The sequence below is a fragment of the Aotus nancymaae genome, unplaced genomic scaffold (genome assembly GCF_030222135.1).
Source record: "Aotus nancymaae isolate 86718 unplaced genomic scaffold, 86718_ANA_hifiasm-v0.15.2.pri h1tg000115l, whole genome shotgun sequence".
Classification (NCBI taxonomy): domain Eukaryota; kingdom Metazoa; phylum Chordata; class Mammalia; order Primates; family Aotidae; genus Aotus; species Aotus nancymaae.
This window is the reverse complement of record NW_026988530.1, coordinates 5,605,735-5,625,011: the sequence shown is the minus strand read 5'-3', so window position 1 is coordinate 5,625,011 and position 19,277 is coordinate 5,605,735. Positions and strand designations below refer to the sequence as shown.

The 19,277-nt window shown below is 37.0% G+C and overlaps 1 protein-coding gene across 2 annotated transcripts in view; it reads left to right on the top strand.

The window, feature by feature from the left end:
• The window catches only part of GALNT7 (polypeptide N-acetylgalactosaminyltransferase 7), a 153,568-nt gene that overhangs the window by 107,391 nt on the left and 26,900 nt on the right, over positions 1-19,277 (top strand). The window contains exons 3-6 of one of the 2 annotated variants that reach the window (XM_012454671.3): positions 11,952-12,118; positions 15,239-15,369; positions 15,609-15,688; positions 17,949-18,131. In XM_012454671.3, the coding sequence (XP_012310094.1) occupies positions 11,952-12,118; positions 15,239-15,369; positions 15,609-15,688; positions 17,949-18,131 (561 nt within the window). Of the gene's footprint in view, positions 1-11,951; positions 12,119-15,238; positions 15,370-15,608; positions 15,689-17,624; positions 17,808-17,948; positions 18,132-19,277 lie in introns of both variants that reach the window. The other variant, XM_012454672.3, reaches the window with a different exon arrangement.

Genomic DNA, 19,277 nt, shown 5'->3' with positions numbered 1-19,277 from the left:
CATGCTGCTACTGTAAGACTGTAGCTCTTCAGTCATTAACAGTGTTGAAATTTTCTTTTGGAAATCTAAGTCCTCCATATGGTTGATGTCATTTCCTCATTGTAATTAGAGTACATTGAGAAGACATATAATCACTCACTCAGTGATGAAACATGGAATGGGAGAGATGACTCAATAAACATTTTAAGAATGTTTGTAAAGTGTGATTTTCAAATCTGTGTTGAACTTAAATTCCCAACTTGTTCTCTGCACAACTGTTTTTACTGACTTGCACCTTGGTACAATGCCATTGGTCTCCATTGAAGTCTTCATGAAAAACAGCCCAGTGAAACTCATTACTGCATTCACCATAAGGAGGCCCCTGTTGTTGTTGTTAAAAAAAAAACAACAAAAAATCCCATCTGGTCTTAACACCAAGAATATTGCACTTCTTCTGAACAACTGGTTTGTTAAACACAGACCTGACTAGGTTTTCTTGTTAGAAAATTCAAGCCAAAATTGTGATTTATCCGTAAGAAGTATTTGGTATACCCAACCCACCATGCTACTCACTCGGTGTATTCATAGTGTGCTCATTGTCAGTGGTACCCCAGAATTGTGCACACAGGAGCACTTGGCCCTCTGGTATTTACTTCTAAAACCTCATTCTTGATTCCTCCTTCCTTTTTCTCATTCTTTCTTTATCCATCTTTGCCCTCCTTCTATTTTTAACTTTTATAATACTGTTACATTTTGTGTGTCTTTGTAAGCTGCTTGTGGAATAAGGTGCAGCATACATTAATAACTAAGTCAAAGATGCAAACCTGTATTTGCTCAGGATGTTAGGCTGTCTATACATCCATGCATGGTGCCCAGTGTTGATCCTGTTGTTTCAGCTCAAATATATCAGTGTTTGATAAGCTGATACTTCTATAACACAGAATATGGCATGTAAGCTCATATTTGAAATGAGAGTCCAATATAGCTATAAACATATGGCTCACACTGTGAAATGTTCTTTTCTTCCTTTCCCAGAGAGTTTTGAAGAAATGTACAAGAACATATGTCCACTCCTAGGACTCCCTGCCAGATTTTTTTCCTAAATTGTGGTTTGAGATTTCAAATAATTAACTGGATACATCTGTCTGAGTATGTTTTCCTTTTCAAAAAAAGAAAACTTGAAAATAGCTACCCAAAAGACATAGTTCAGTATTCTTAATTTTCCATAACATACTTAGTATACTTAACCTTCAAACAGACATTCTCTGAACTGTGTGCAACCATTTTGTTGGTGGCCATGTATTAAGCACATATGCTTAAAAAAACATACAGAAAAATAAATTCCTTATTTATTCCTTATTTATTTTCCTGTATGTTTTAAGCATATATGCTTAATACATGTAATTTATTTTCCTGTATGTTTTTTAAGCATATATTTATGTATAATTCTTAGTAAACCTGTAGGTTTAAGGAAAGAGCCTTCAAGTTAGAGTCAAAGGAGTCATTTTTAAATCTTGATACTGTCACTTTGTGACTTTGAGCAAACCATATAACCTAACAGAGCCTCTGTTTCTTCATGTATAAAATAAGTAATGATTATGCCTGCCCTTCCTACCTCACAGGGTTACTGTGAAACTCACGTGAGGTAATATGTTTAAAGTGATTTGAAAACTGTAAGAGCTATTAGAACTGCATTGCCTTAGTCTAAGATAAAAGGAGATCACAATAACTAATAGTAAAATCACCATTTGTTTGGCACAAACATTGTCTACTCTGTGAGAATTTTAGCTCTAGTTCTGGGAGTCAGCTGGGGATGTTGAACATATGCTTGGGAATGGATCCTGTTGGATTCCTCATGGGTGCTCATGTTCCTTCTCTGTGGCTCACTGCAGTGGTCTCTCCTCTGCTGCTCTTGCAGCCAGTGCTCAGTGACTTAGGTTATAGCCCCTGATTCCTCTAATGTCCGCACCAAAAGGAAATACAGTCATCCCTGTGCAGCCACTCTTAACACCTGTCAACTATGACGTTCTCACTTAACATCTTCTCTCATAGTATCTCAACATGGGGAACATAACTTTCTCATTTCTTTGGGGTCATTAGGATGCTAAATGAGGAGAAGCATCAGGGGATGGCTGAGACTGAAGTGTTCTCTAAAATGGTACTTGAATGTTTCTGTCCTACAGTTTGCACACATTATTTAAGGTGATAGCAGAGACCGCAAGCTGAGTGGCCAAATGACGAGGTAACCTTTAGGAAGCCTCTGGCTGTTTTGGAGCTGTGAATTCTAACCATACTGTTACTGTGTTTGAGGATCATTGGCAGCCGAGCTCTGGGTGGAGAACTGAGATAAGAAAGCTGTTGTCATGATAACCCCTGGACAGCTGCATCCCACAGACTGTGGGAGTGCCAGGAAACTGGCTACCTCAGAGCAGAGTCAAGAAAATAGAAATAAATAGAAGCTTTTCGGTGAGCTGTGGGTCAGAAAAGGCCCCAAGTGGTCTGGCAGATGATGGTGCAGCTCTTTGTTACATTAGCTACAAGCACCAGTGGTTTTTATGAGCTTTTTGTAGCTTTCCAGCCTTAGGATTCATCCATGGTAAAATGGAGAGTTTCTGGTACTAGCCATGCTGCTCTGCTAACAATGATCCACTTTCCTCCAACCCCACTGATTATTTAGACATGAAATAAATCTATGCATCTCAACTCTCTGCCTCAGAAGATGAAATCTGCCCTAGGAGAAGTTCAGATTCAGTAACCTGCTTGGAACTAGGGATGCTTGTCTTAAAACCTGGCACATGCTGTTTTATTTAGATTGAGCTGATTCGGAGGAGTGGACCTGATAGGGATATGGGCGCAATGAGCTAAAGCCACCATCTGGTACAACCTTCAAGAATGAGTTCTGCCTTCCAACTATGGCACCATACAGTATACTCCAAAGCAAGGGTTGTAATTAACAGTCATATTTTCTTAATTGTCTAGTTTCATCCTGAAAGGGCAGAGTCATCCATTAATTCCATGTACATTGATTTTGACTGTCAGCCTCAATAGAGCAGAAAGTAAACATTTTTTTATTCCCCTTTTCATTAATACTTGATTCTTTAATAAGGAAAATGAATAGTATTCTGTGATATAGTACTCCTGTGACAAAGGTGTAGTCTCAGGAAAATTTTTGGAATCAAATCAACAAGTACGTATTGAGTTTTGACATAATACATGAAAATGCTGTTTTGGCTAAGAGCAGAACTTCTGATCATTACTTTTGCTGGCATTTTAATCTTGCAGATGATAAGGTAGAATGAGTTCTATTATTATAGGCTTAATTTTGACCTTCACAGGGATTGATTGATAATAACATTGGAAAAAAGTAACTAGCTCATCATCTTAGAGTCTCTATTGACCAACGAAAAGAAAAGAAGGTCTTCAAGGAATCGAGGCATCGTTTGAGAAAATGTTTAAATAAAAAACTATAACCTCAGTTTTATTGTCTAGTTAAAATAAGGAATATATAGTATTATCAAGAAAGGAATAGTCTACATGGGGGTGAGAATAAGGGAACCTAAGAAAAGATGTGATTATTGTACCACTAGCTGTCCATCAGAGAGGGGGCTCGAGTCAGTCAGTATAAATTTAGTCTGTTCAGCACACCCTATTGTGGAGGAGGAAGCGGGGAGCTTCAAAACTGTAAGGCATCAGCCATTAAAACAGATACTGTGTTTGCCAAGCAACCTTCTTATTGTAACTAGAGTTTGCAGGCAGAGTTTCCAGTGATGACTAGGTTGCATGAAAATTTGTTTTATTTTTTTCTCATTTCAAACTAATATTTTATATATCAGCTTCTTGTTTGGTGAGCATATGTAATTCTCTTAGGTTTAATCAATTTTGCATATTTATAAAAAATTTTAGGACCTATCATGCAATACCATCTCTGTCTCTAGCTCACATTCCTGTAACTTCAACCATGACCATAGAGGAAGATCTCCAATAATCTCAAATTTAAATAGAAGATAGATAGATAGATAAATAGATAGATAGACAGATAAAAACTTAGTGAAAAGCTCTCAGTTTAACTCAGTTCATTAAGACATAATAAACTATTATTTAGTTTATTATTCAAATAATATCAAGTGTTTTTTAGTTTATTAGTTTATATTTTCAAAAAATATCAGTGTAGCGTGTTAGACATGGATTATTTGCCCAGAAACAAATCTGTTTAACTAGTTTAATCTTAAAACAAAAAAATGTGGAGCGGGTGGTGTGAGCCACTAGTTGAAAGGATATGTGAGTATCTCATAGAACACAAGGGTCAGGAAGCACACATGGTGGCTATGGGAGACTCAGAAGTACAAACTAAAAAGTTGAGAACTAAAGTTATGTGCTCTGTCTTTCTCAGAGTTCATGAACTGTCATCTCTACTTCTTTTTTTCTCTGCTGCCCAGTCCTTGCCTGACAATGCAAGAGCCTAACAGAAACTAACAAGAGTTTCAGAAGCTCAAAGTTGGCAGAGAAGAACTCTGATTGGCACCTCTCAAACAGGTGTGCACTTTGAGTCCATTTTGATGGCCCAGGGATGACATGACATGGTTGTTTTTCTTGGGAACTGCTGTTTAAGGAGATTCTTAGAGAAGGGGACCTCAGTAGGGCAGAGTGATGGAGGAGCTTTCAGAAAAGCAAGCGACATTCTAGACATGCATTCCAAGTATTATTGTCTGCAAATATTAAAAAATTGCTTTAAAATTCCGTTCAGAATAAAATAATTAAAAAGCAAAAGAGTAGGCAGATTATTAGGGCATATTATATGATTAATATAAGAAAAAAAAAGATGTGCAATTCTTTTTTGTTTCCTTCAAAGTTATCTGCAGGAATGATTTCCATATTGAAAGTATCATAACTGACATCTTAAGAGTGTACTAGATTTGTTAAAGTCTTTAAAGCCTCTTACAGCACCAAATATTGAGGAACTTGCCAGATGAGTTTGAGAGGAAGTGCTGTCAGTAATCCACAGATACTGGAGAGAAGAGGAGAAATTTTAGGAAACTAGAGGTGGGAAAATAGTGCCTTATATTTCTGAAAGAGGAGAGAGAAAATTTGTTCCTGGAAACTTGTCACTGATACACAGTAACATCTTAAGGGAGATCGTTTAAATATACTTAAAAAGTAGCTGTCACTAGGTACCAGCATGGGCTATGAAAAAGAGTCATACCAAAGTCATAGCTATATCTAAAAGAAGACATGTGTAGTAGACCAGGAGACTGTGTGATACCTCATGCAGTGTGATTTAGCAAGATATTTGAGTAAAGTATTTAGATCCCATGGAGAAGAGGAATAAATGTAGTTTGAATGATAGCACAATTAGGTAAAATTGATAAATGGAGTGATATCAACCTCTCAGAGAAAACACATAGCTTTAAAACAATATTTGACCTTATATGCCTCCATATAAACAGTAGATAAAATGGAATCATTAGTCCAATTTTCAAGTAGAAAACTGGGAGGGGTAGTTACACACAACAAATGACAAAAACCAGAGAGGGCAGAACCTGCTGGAACATGCACCTAAACCAACAATATAAAATGCAATACATGTAAGCATGGTATTTTATACTAAGTTCAACTGCTAAAATACAGAATGGGAAACATTGGACTTAATAGTAATTTTGGGAGAAAATTTCTAGGGATTTGTGAGCTAGCAATGTGATATAGTTGCAAAAATGCAGTGCCAATATAATTTTAGATTATACTTATAAAGGAATTATATCCAGACTAAGAATTGTAGCATTGATTTCGTATGTTGTCCAGTCCACATCTGAATTATTATAGCAGTCTTTTTTGAGAAAGACATGGACAATATGAGGCATTTCCAGAGGGTGATAATGAGGAATTTTAATCTATAAATTTCTTTTGATGCTTAGATTTTTTATTTTACTATGTGTAATGCACCGTATGGAATAAAATCTACCATACTGTGTTCTCAAGGAACGTCATTCCAACCAGTGTCCATAGAAACTGAACATTTGAGTAAAATCCACTCTCCTCAGTCTATTGATCTTGAGCAGTTGGGTTTAACAGTGATGCATTAGGCCATTCTTCATTGCTATAAAGGAATAACAGACTGGGTAATTTATAAAGTAAATAGGTTTAATTGGCTTATGGTTCTGCAGGCTGTGCAAGCATTGGCTTTGGGGGACGCCTCAGGAGGCTTCCAATCATGGCAGAGGGCACATGTCTCATGTGGTGAGAACAAGAGAGATAGTGGGGGGTGAGCTACACACTTTTAAACAAATCTCACCAGAACTCACTATTGCGAGGAGAGCACCAAGAGGATGGTACTAAACGTGAGAAATCCACCCCCATGACCCCGTCACCTCCCACCAGGTCCCACATTCAACACTGGGGACTACATTTTAACAGGAGATTTGTGGGGGGAGGGGGGCAAACATCCAAACTATATCAGGTGATAAATTCTCCTCCCATTGAAAATGCCTATTGATTTCTGAATGCTAAATTAAACTTTGTATTCTACATAAGTAACATATTCAAGTGTCAGCACTGTTTCTTATAAATTGTAAGCATTTTTCTACTTTCTTTTATAAGAATGAGCAAAAGAGGTTTTAGATGAAGGCAAGAAAGGTCTTCAATTTATTCAAAAATAAAAATGGAGGCCAGGTGTGGTGGCTAACACCTGTAATCCCAGCACTTTGGAGGCCGAGGCAGGTGGATCACCTGAAATCAGGAGTTCAAGACCAGCCTGGCCAACAAGGCGAAACCCCATCTCTACTAAAACTACAAAAAAGTTAGCTGGGCATAGTGGCATGTGCCTGTAGTCCCAGCTACTCAGGAGGCTGAGGCACAAGAATCACTTGAACCTGGGTGGCAAGGGTATAGTGAGCCGAGATCATGCCACTGCACTCCAGCCTGGGCAACAGAGCAAGGCTGTCTCAATAAAAGGGAAGAAAAAAATGGATAGTAAAAAAATCAGTGTTTCTCAAATTGATGATTTGTTTCCTATGCCTAAAGAATCTTCCCAGTTATATTTATTTCAGAATTAAGGGAAGAGAATAAAAAATGACTGTTTTTCTTGAGACTCCTAGCAGATGATCTAAAGTAAGAAACAACCTTTAAGAGAGAGGAACAAGAGATGAGTAACTTCCACACACCAAATACACAAATGCATGCACACACACATTATTGTAGATTAATGATTATATTGAGTGCAGGGACTTGCAGCCTCAAAATGTTATGTTTTTCATAGTCTTCTGAATTAGGTATTATTTATTGATGAAGTCTAAATATAACAAGGCTTTATATCAAACTACAGATGTTAAAAACATAACTGATATAAAGAAAATGCAAGAGAGTTATTCATAGACATTTCATTTTTATTTTTTAAATCTATTAAGTTATTGGAAAATATGGAAATTCTTAATTCTTATATTTTCTGCTGATGCCAAGCCTGGCCCACATAGCTACTCTGGAAATATTCTGTAAAATTCTTTGAATAACCCTAATCATTGCCAGCCTGTAATCTGAATGTGAGTATATGTGGTCAGAGCAGTTCTACAGTGTAGCTGAACTAGTACTGTCCTTGATGTTAGATTTTAAAGTTTTCTTGGGAAATGAGATACCAAAGAGGAGAAATTAGTCAAAAATATATATCAAGCTCCATCCATTTAAATGTTGGCCTTCCTTCTTATTAGAACTTATTACAAATGCTACACCAGTAAAGTGAGAAGAATGATGCAGAATAGGGGGTCTTACCTCAATACAATGTGCGTTTCCTTCTTCCTAAATCTTAATATCAAGGCTTTGTGTATTATAAGCACTACTTCTGTGTGTTCTATCCAATGGCTTCATCTCACAATGACAAACCAGAAAAGAGCTAAACTAAGATCCTGCCTTCAGGCTGATGGTGGCAAATGAAAGCTTGTAATTAAAGGTAGCTCAATTTGTCTTGGGCTGATGGCTTTCACTTGGGCTAAGTGTCCAATCTAGTCAGCACAAAATTCAGACTCCCTCTCTGGGCTGTTTCTGTGCTTTAGAGGGTCTCTTTTCCTCTCTTCATTTTCTCTCTAGCATCCAGGTGACAGAAGGATCGTGCACCCTTGAGGAACATGTTATAGGTGATTCTGGCCTACTTACCTCTGTCTCTGCTGCCTCCTCCTGGCTCTGGGTGAGGTGTGCCTGTATTCCCAGGTAGACTGGCACCCTTTCATCTGCTGCTAAAGGAACCCCTGCTGCAGTAACTTCTAGTCAATTCTCTTGTTGCCTTTCCTTTCCATGCCAGCCCCACTTTTGAGGGACTCATCTCCACTTTGGCTCTCACTGGTACTGTGGATCTTCTGAAGCCCACTTGTCTACAAGGGCCTGTCCTGTCTTAAGCCTTCAATCCTACAGAGTTGCCACATGTCATCCTATTCCTTACCACTGTGACCCCTGGCAGGCCCCTGGCTCTTAACTCTCGGCTAACATCCATGTTCCCCACTGGAAGCATGTGGAAACTTCTAGGCTCTCTGGCTCCACCCTAGAGCTAAGGGAGACTACACAGCAGATGTGGAATGGGAAATTGTCTCTACCTCTCCTCCCTAAGTACACTTCAGCGTAGTTTCTCTTTTACACAGCAACCACCTTCTACTGGATAGTCTCCTCCTAAAGTTGGGAAATGGAGGCTGCATACAAACCCCTTCCTTCATCTGCTTTTGTTACCTTCTGTCCCCTTGTTCCCTCCAGATTTTCCACCTCTCCCTAGTAGAAGAGGTTCTACTTCCCTTTTCTGTGAAAGAGGAACATGTCCTCCTCCACAGAATGTAAAGCCATGCAGACTTCCCTTATTCTGTTGTAGTTTTGCCAATGCACCTTAAAGTAGCAGTTTCTCATTGTCTGAACTAGTACCCGGGGTTCTTTGTCCTGCATCCAAGAAAATTAAGGAGCATGAACACCAGGGTAGGGGTGGAGGGAAAGTTTAATAAGCAAAAGAAAGCACTTCGGCCGGGCGCGGTGGCTCAAGCCTGTAATCCCAGCACTTTGGGAGGCCGAAGCGGGTGGATCACCAGGTCAAGAGATCGAGACCATCCTGGTCAACATTGTGAAACCCCGTCTCTACTAATACAAAAAAAATTAGCTGGGCATGGTGGCGCGTGCCTGTAATCCCAGCTACTCGGGAGGCTGAGGCAGGAGAATTGCCTGAACCCAGGAGGCGGAGGTTGCGGTGAGAGCACTCCAGCCTGGGTAACGAGCGAAACTCCATCTCAAGAAAAAAAAAAGAAAGAAAGAAAGAAAGCACTTCGAAGCAGAGAGGGGAGTCCGAGTGGATGTCCGAGTGGATTGCCGAGTTACAGCTAAATCCAAAAGCTTTTATAAGAAACTCTTCTCATCTCTGTAGCCGTTTGAGCAACTTTTCATATCAGTAAAGCTGTCTGTGCAGCTCCCCTTATCTTATGCAACTGTGAGTATGTCTCTAGCAAGCACAAAGCGCTGCTTCTCTTGTTTGTATAACTGTGGGTTTGCTTTAGATATGCCCCCATCCTCCCTGTGTCAGTTTCCATGGAGCCCGGCATGTGTATGCCTGAAAAGGGGAGGAAACTTTTTCCTGGGAGCTCACCAATTATATAAAGAAAAAAGGGCTTCTGTGCTAGACCCTGTCAGCTTATCTGTGTACAGGTGCGGCCTGAGTTTTTTTCCTAGGTTGTTTTAATTTTACCTGTTGCTGTGACATTGCAGGCAGACAACTTCTGCAGTCTGAGTTTGACCCAACTGATTTTTCTTTTCCTTCTCCCTCAGTTCTAGAGGGTATCTCAAAGTAGAAAGATTGTGGGGTGGAGAGTAGACATTACTGAGAACAAAATATATCAAGAGACATTTCAAAAATATTATCCCCAAAGCAATTCAGGAAATAATTATGGAGCAGCTGTTATATGTTGTATGCCGGAAATATGGCACTGAGCAAAATAGCTGAGGCTCCTGTCCTTAATGAGCTTACAGCCTTGAAAATTTTGTAGAAAAGGATTCTATGCAAGGGCATAGAGATATATACAAAAGGATGATTATTGAAACCTTATTATAAAATCAACAGAAATGCCCATCAATAAAGAAATAATTCAGTAGACTAACAGCCATACTATGGAACATTAGACTGTGGAAGAGCCATACTATGGAATATTCAATGATGTATTGAAACATTATTATAATGTTTTAATTCTTATTAAAAGAATTATGTAAGTCTTATACATACTCACATGGGAGAAAAGTCTATATATACTCATCTGAACATGTGTTCTATATATATAACAGACATGTCTCCATGAGTATACAAAATTTTAAAAAATATATATACAGCCAAACTATTAACAATAATTTCCTCTAGGAGATGAGATTTGACATCTACTAGGGGACATCTCTCTTCCTTAGAAAAGGGAAGTAGAAGCTCTTTTAGGAAGAGGTGAAAAGCTGGAGAGAACAAGAGGATTGAATGTAACAAAACCTGCTAAAGAGAGGCAGGGAGGGAACTTTCACCTTTATGTTATATACTTCTATATTGTTTAAATTTTGTGCAACAAACTATGCATTACTTTGTAATTCTTAAGACAAATAAGAAAAATATATACCAATAGAGTTATTCTGGCACATAACCTGATTTACATCTTTAAATTATTATTTCTAAATTATACATTGGTGAAAGGAGATGGAAATATTACATAACACACAACATAAAATTACCCTCTATTCCAGCTCTGTTATCCCCTGTCCTCTGTAAGAATTCAAGGCCTGCAGATGTGCCCCAAATGGAGGTCCCTAGGACAGCAAAGGGGTCCCTCACCAGCCTCTGTCATCTTCACCTCACTCTCTTCCTCCCTCCTTCAGCCCCTCAGTGTTTCTCTTTCCTGTCTCCCATTCAAAGTTCCTATCTTGCCCTTATCCCCAAGTTGCCATCTTCTGCCTTAGAAATCAGCAATTCCCTAATTTCCATTCATGTGTTATATATTTTCACCAATTCTGGTGTCTGTTGTAAATAAAAATTACTGTCTTTCTCACTCAGTCCTGCTGTTTTAAGCCCAGTGGTTAGAGTCAGAGGAAGAAAAATGTTGCCTGAGTCTTTATCTGGGTTACAGTTAGTTTAGGGGGATTATTATCCCTACCCATCTAAAATTAGGCATACCATGCTCTGACTGCTTTAGTTTCTCCAGAAACACTTGCCACATCTTCCTACAAGATCTCCTTTCACCCACTGCTATGTTTTTGAACTTACTCTGAAAGAGTGTTTGGTCCCTCCCAACTTTGGGCTGGTTACACTGCAAAGTATTCTTTCAGAATCAAAATGAGCCTTTTTACTAGGCCCTGTTTGGGGTTTCTTCTATTTAGGAAGAGCCTTCTGGAAACTACACCTGCTACAGTTTGTTTCAAATAGTTGTGTAGAACAACTAAGCTCTTTAGCTAATCTAAAAGCTCTAAACAGTATTAGCACTTATTCATTCCACAGTAAATTTCTGAATGCTTGCTGTATGCCTCAGTTCAGCCTGTTGAATTTTTTTCTGAATATTTTAGTCAAACATAGTAATGTAATGTGTTTAGTTTTCAAATACAGTAATATAATGGTTTATTTATAACAAGTGAAATAAATCTCTTATGCCAAAAGCTCATTTCAAAAAGGAAAGTAAACTAAGATCCAAGTCATGAAGAAAAGCCAACCACCTCATAGCTGCAAATACTATCTTAAGCATCCTCAACATAAATTCACAAATTAGTTCTTTTTATCACAGAATAAGTATTGGGTATGCAGTAGCTTTATCTAGGAGTGACTTTTATCTCATAACAGTTTCTCTCTTTTATCTTGTGTTTCTGTTAAAATATTAAAGGTTGTATTTCATTCACTTACCACAGTTAAATTGATAATATGTAATCCAATCAGAAAATATTGTCAGCTTGGAGCCAAGCGTTATAGATTACCTGTAAATAAATATGATGAAATTTTCTCTTTACAGATGCAAGTATTGGCATTATGATGAAAACCTGCTCACTTCCAGTGTTGTCATTGTCTTCCATAATGAAGGATGGTCAACCCTCATGAGAACAGTCCACAGTGTAATTAAAAGGACTCCAAGGAAATATTTAGCAGAAATTGTGTTAATTGACGATTTCAGTAATAAAGGTAATGGCTATAAAACTTACATTTTGTCTGTAAAATAAGTTAAGCCTGAATAATTGCAAAAATATGACTTCAAAATAATTAGCTTTAAAAAATTAATAGTTAGCATCCATTGATAGCATCTGTTATCAACAAGTTGACACTGTGCCAAGCATTGTATGTGAGTTATTTTGTTTCATACTAACAGTTATCCTTGCAGTAGATGTTATTATGTCCATTTTACATGCTTAGAGATGTACAAGTAGTACACAAAAATTTGGTTGTACACAAAAATTCGGTAAAAGCATGCCACTGATTATAAGATTAGAAGTGAAGATAAACATAAGTAACATGAAAATATCATTCAAAATGGCTTTATAAAAAAAGCTTCCTTCAAAACTTGAGAATTCTTGTAGTCTGGACAAACCTTTGCTGGTTTTGCAAGGACATGTTTAGAATCTTGAAACTGTATACATTATGTTAGCACAAATAAATAGAAATATGGCCTATTTATTTTTCCCTTCATCTCTGTGCAGCTGATCATTTTATTAACTAGTCATTTTTAAGTATACAAGACAATGTATAGCTTTAAAATTTTTAGTCATATCAAATGCATTTAGAGTAGAGGCTTTAAGATAACATTAAAATTTTTTTTCAGTTCTCATGTTAATGTCAAATCTAAAAGCTTTTAGGCAAAACATTTTGTTCCTGTTCATTTTGTTTATGTCCATCTTGGTTGCAATTTTTTTTGGCAGTCATGTTTTCATTAAAACACTATTTCTGTCTCCAGACAAATGATATTGTTGGTACAATAATAATTTAGATGTACAAAAATCTAAATCTATAAAATAATTTTACTAATTTTAAGAACCTCTATATTATTAATACTCAGTAAAAGCTTATCATATCCTAAAAAAAGTGAAGATATACCAAAAGGTATTTAGCATTCCTAAAATAACTACTTTGCCTTAGAAAAGAACACAATTTCAGACTTCAGAGTATTGTGTATTTTACTTTCGTCTTTTTTTTTTTTTTTTTTTTTAATCATTGCTTCTTTTACAAATCTCTAATGAAGACAAATCATGCAGGGTCCCTTGAGTTTAGAGTATACAGAGACGTTTGGGCTACCTGTGAACAAAAGTACAGCTTTAATTAGTTTTTCCAATTTCAAAACAACCTTAAAATCTGAGTAATATCCTTAGTAAAATTATATCGTATTTGGCTAGTCAGAATTCAGTCATAATTTGGTGTGTACTTTCCCTAATAAATTCAGAAAGTAAAATTAAGATAACGATTTTTCTTTTAAAGACAAAATACATATAAAACCTCACAAACGAGCTAATTCATTATGGCACTTGGGTTTCTGGGCATTACAGTATCCTCTCTAAAGAAGGTTTGGAGCAAATTCCTCCACACACGTGTGCATCAGCCAGTTGTGGCTGAGTTGGGCCAAAGTAAAAGCAAACCCACTCTCAGTGGCTTGCATAAGGAAGAGTTAGCTTTTGCTCAAACTATACCGTGCCTGTGAATCAGCCCTAGCTCTGCACCCTATCCTTACTGCAGGGCCCAGGAGTGCAGAACAGCCTCCGCTTGGACACTGCCTAGAGAGGGTTGTGGGAAAGAAGACACACACAAGTGGCCTCTTAACGCTTCTGTGCACGTGACTGACGTCATTTCCGCCCACTTTTTGGCCACAGCAAGTCACGTGGCCCAGCCTGCAGTCAGTGGGTTAGGGAGGGTAATTTTCACCCAAGGAAAGGCAGTGAATATTTTGAGCACTAACCCAGTGTACAGCAGTGTGAGATACAAAGAAGCCGAAAGGCAATGGACGCACCATTTCCACCTTTGGTCCGTGGTAACCAAGAATCTAAATTTGAAGGATGGGCCATCAATTCATTTCTGTCCATAAAAACTTAAGATGTGTCTAAGTTACATATCAAAAAAACTCTCCTAATGGAATTCAAAAAGGCTTTAAAGAAATAATTTAGGACTGCACTGAACTTTAAAAAGAAGATGATAAGTGCTTTTTTTTTTAAGTTAACTTGAAGGGAAAATTACTCAGGTTTTCTGGGGGAAAACATGATTAAGCATGAGAATTTTATTTATAATACTTATTAAAACTGGGCACCGAAATAGGAAGTTTTTTTTCTCAATTCCAGATACCCAAATGTATCTTACTAATAATAAACACCCTAAAATGAGTCAAATATTAAGTATACAGTCTGATTTGCCCATTTATCCACTAACTCATCTCTAAATGCAGCAATTTTCTTGTGATTGCGTATTCATGGGCCAGATTTTTAAACAATTTTAAAACAATTTGTGTGTCCTCAAGAAGCATCTTTTAAAGGATCTGCAGCTTCTTCTGACTGTGGTTATCTTATTTCATGGACTCATAGTGGTATAAACAAAAGCTGTTCACTTACAATGGGAAGCTGAGATGGAAACTCTGCCAAATGTGTCTGGTTTTTTGTAACACAAAATTTCCTCTACTAAATTACAAACACATATATACATATATATGTATGTATAATTATATTTATAAAGTATAATTATACACTTGTTACTTAAGATAAAGAAAAAATGAGATTTTTTTTTTATGCCAACTTGTTGGGAACCATATTCATCACACCAAGTTTACAACTTTGAACACTGATTGTGGTTGAGGAAAGATGGCCCAGAAACAAATGTTAAATAACCCATACCCTGTGTGGATTCCAGTGAAATTGTATATTATTAGTAGGCAATGCATCTTCAGAAACCCTAACCATTGCTTCTGCCAACAGCAAACAAAATGTTGTTCCTTAAAGCTTTCAGATTTGACATTAACATGTGAACTGAAAAAAAATAGTTTTGACGTATCTTAAAACCTTACCTGTAAATTGGAGTAATCATTGTTTAGAGGGATGTTTGATAATTCTCACACTAACCAGTTCTTTGTAGGCATATTAAACCCAAAATTAACTTAAATAATATGCTTTATCTTCCTTCTTAATAGATAAAACATTCAGTCTGGTCCATGTAAAATTACTGTCTACCCAATGCGCCTGTTTCTTATTCTTGTTTCCTGAGAAAAATAATAATTAGCTGGTTTCTATTCATTAGTCTAATTTATAATATCAATTGATTTTTCTTAATTAATAGAGCACTTAAAAGAAAAACTGGATGAATATATTAAGCTGTGGAATGGCCTAGTGAAGGTATTTCGAAATGAGAGAAGGGAAGGTTTAATTCAAGCACGAAGTATTGGTGCTCAGAAGGCTAAACTTGGACAGGTAGGAAGCATTTGATATCTACAATGTCAACATTTTGGGTTTAGTAACTAAATCATATACATTTTTAATCATCCTTCAGTTTTTTTTTAATTGAAATGAGAATGCTGGCTTAAACAGATAACTTGTGTGTCAGAATTAACTATAATGCTAATTTTTATTAGCATCTAATTTTAAATTGTTTGTAATATATGATGTGACATATATGAGGAGTATTCTTTCACCTGCCTCTTTTTTTTAAGGTTTTGGTATACCTTGATGCCCACTGTGAGGTGGCAGTTAACTGGTATGCACCACTTGTAGCTCCCATATCTAAGGACAGGTAACACTACCTTGCTTTTTTTCTTTCCTGATTGAAAAGTAAACCTTGTCCTAGAAGGGCAAATGATATTTTCATTCTTTGATTCCAGTTCCATTCAGTGCATCAAATGTGCTTTAGTGTTATCCCTTATCTAGTAGGTTCCTTGGGTAGAGCTAGACTGATACTGTGGACTATTTCAAATGTAGACAGTCTGACATTTGGGAGAAACCTAGGGTTCTTCATTCAAGAATCATTTTGTGGTTGGGTTATTAAGACACTTCTATCTACAAGCACTTTCTCTAAGAGTAATATGAATTGCTCCCTCTAAACTGGAGTAAGAATTTTAAACCCTTCAGGAACCATGCTTTGAAATTATACCTATTGATTCTTGTGCCTTTCAAGAGAAAAGATCAAGTATTATTTGTGTCAAGGCTTTGGGTTCCTATAGAAACTTTAAAGATTGGAAATAGACAACTATTCCATGAAATGTGGCAATCACCATTAAGTTTCCAGAAATGTCTAAAACAACGTAAGGCACCATTGGTTTTCTAGCTCCAAAAGCCTTGTTTCTAGTCCATAACTAGGAAGATAAGACATGTCCATGTGGCAAATGACAAGTGGCATGAATCAAAGGCAGCACTTTGGAGGATTTAATCATGAGAGGATTTAATGTGAAGGCCTATCATGAGCATTTTTCACAGGCTGTCTAATTTAATCCTCATAGCAACCCTACAAGATAGAGATTATTGGCTCCATTTGACTGAAGAGGATACTGAGGCTTAGAGAAATTAATTTTCCCCAAAACAGATAGCTAATACACTGTCAGACCATGGCCTCCCTGGGATACTTTACACTGCCTCATGTATTTAGGAATGTGAAAATTATAAGCAATGAGGAAAGATAACTGACCAAATGTCAGGTGACTCTCTCTAGGTGAATACCAGCAGTCTTCTGGGCAGTAAGGAAGTGGTTTTCCAAATTCCAGTGGCAGATCCCACGAATCTCACAATGACCCTCCAGTGTGAGTTCACACTCTGTAGGGACTGAAGCACCTTTCTAGACTCTACTTCCCCCATATTAAAGTTTTAAGCCCTGTAGGTTTTTCCTTTTCCTTGGTTTTTAAACTTCTAAAAAGCACCCCGACCCGGATATAAAAGGCTTGTCATTTTCATTTCAGGAAAATAGATTTTAAAATCCTTTCTGACAAGATGAACATTGCAATAATCAGGGTACCAGATAATCTTTGTAATGTCACTTTGACATCTAATTGGTTATAGAGTACTAGCATTTTCATGAAGCTCAAATATAAAGGCTTTTTTGTTCCAGATTCTCAGACCACTTCTTAAGTTCTTCAGCAAATTTGGAGGGATTTTTTTGCTTGTTTTTTGTTTTTTTTAAGCAATAGTACCTTTTTTTGGACAATAAAAGCTGTTTTCTGCAGTCAGAGGAGTGAGGAAGATCAAGTAAAAGTACAGAAACTCATTTTCATAATAACTGTTTCCAAGAAATAGAAAGCAACAAAGAGTTGGGAGAACTGCTAATCACGTGGCAAGTACTATGACCCTACACACACGCATGTGCATGCACACGCACATGTGAGCTTTTTAATGGGTGATAGGGAGGGAAAATAACAGGCCAGAAATTCTTATAATATAAAATTACCAAAAGAAAGTTACCATTAGGACCAAAGTGAAAAGGAGAAAACTCTATTAAGCTCAATGATATGGTTCTTTGTCCCTGACATTTGTCTGTAAGCCTAGGGGGACGTCTCCTCTCTCCTGCCCTTATAAAAACAGGCTTTTTGGCTTTTATGGGACATTCATTTACTCTATTTCCCATGAGATATTAAAGTCCCCTGGCGCACAAACAAATCAACAACAGAAAGAGATAATGTAGTTAGGCATGCTGACTAGTCTTGGGTTCTTAAATGCTTTTTCATTTTCTGTAAATGTTTCAGAACTACATGTACTGTGCCTCTAATAGATTACATAGATGGGAATGATTATTCCATTGAACCACAGCAAGGTGGGGATGAAGATGGTTTTGCCAGAGGGGCCTGGGACTGGAGTTTACTGTGGAAACGTATTCCTCTAAGCCACAAGGAAAAAGCCAAAAGAAAACATAAAACTGAACCTTATCGGTAAAGACTGTTACTTTATTTTCTTATGCTGAATGTTTATCTAAGTCCTTTTTTTTTTCCTTCCTCATGAACTCTTATAAATGTGTGGGTCCATACATACGCTTCCATTTGATCTTTGCTGCCATCATCAACACAATACAGAACCATTTGCACTGTGCCGCTTATAGATGTCATAAATGGCAACACATATGAAATTATACCCCAAGGGGGTGGTGATGAAGATGGGTATGCCCGAGGAGCATGGGATTGGAGTATGCTCTGGAAACGGGTGCCTCTGACCCCTCAAGAGAAGAGACTGAGAAAGACAAAAACTGAACCATATCGGTAATCACTAAATCACTTACATATTTTTCTTTTCTCCAGTTGCTGCTAACCTATTAACCTCTTGCCAAGCTAAAGATTTGTTATTAAAACTATATGTAGATGCTGTCTAAGATTCTGAAAGAGCATCTTTCCTTATACTGTTTCAGAGCTTTGAATTCACATTTGCTCCATGATAATTGCTTTTACCCTAAATGCGATATCCACTGCTGAGACGTACACACTTTCATTGGGGAAAGAAAAATAATGTAATATGACATTTGTTCGAAGTACAAGTGAAAAAAAGAAAATCTTAGTTATCCTATCCTACTAGATTAGACATCAAATTTTATTCTTTTGATGACAGTGTTATTCTATAAATTTAAAATACATAAATTACTTTTAATTCAACCAAGACGTTTATTTCCACATTTATGCTGTGGATATAGTGTTAATAGTGAAGGGCACTAGCAAGAGATTTTTGGGCTTTTCTCCCCTTTTATTGTTAACTCTCAAATACTAATTTTGTACTAGTGAAATCTGATGATTCACAGTACATGACTTTAAAAAATGTTACATAGAATCCTTTATTGCTTCATTCTCGGAAAAATGATTGATTAAAGAAAACTCTATTCCAAAATCAGCTTTTGTCCCTTCTTGTGGTTCTTTCAGTAGAACTTATGCTACTCTCTTCTGTTGATCTGGTAATTAGAAAATTTTAGTGTTTCTCAAAAAAGTCACCCCAAATGAAATGTTTGCTCAAATGTTAGTATAGCCTTCTCCTGAATGTGTCTAATCTTGTTTTTCTGAACCTATGGTTCTGCTTTTGGTCTCTCTCTCCCTGTTACACTGCTGATAATGTTAGAACTCTGCTTTGGGAAGGTGCTTCCAATGTCATGGAAATGCTGGTGGGATTTGGGCATGTCATGATATCAAGATACTGAACGGCAAACATAAAGAAGTTATAGCACTTAATTATAGTAGCTTAATTGGACATTTACCAAATTATTTTTGTAAATTTCTTATTCAGAATAGTCCAGGAACCTACTGCTTACCTACTGAACAAATAACTGTGGGAGAAAAAAACAAAGGGTGCTGAGCAAATTTACATTTCTGCTAATTCCACAGGCCAGTAAAGAAAATTTTTCAAATGAGCTAGAAAAATTAAAG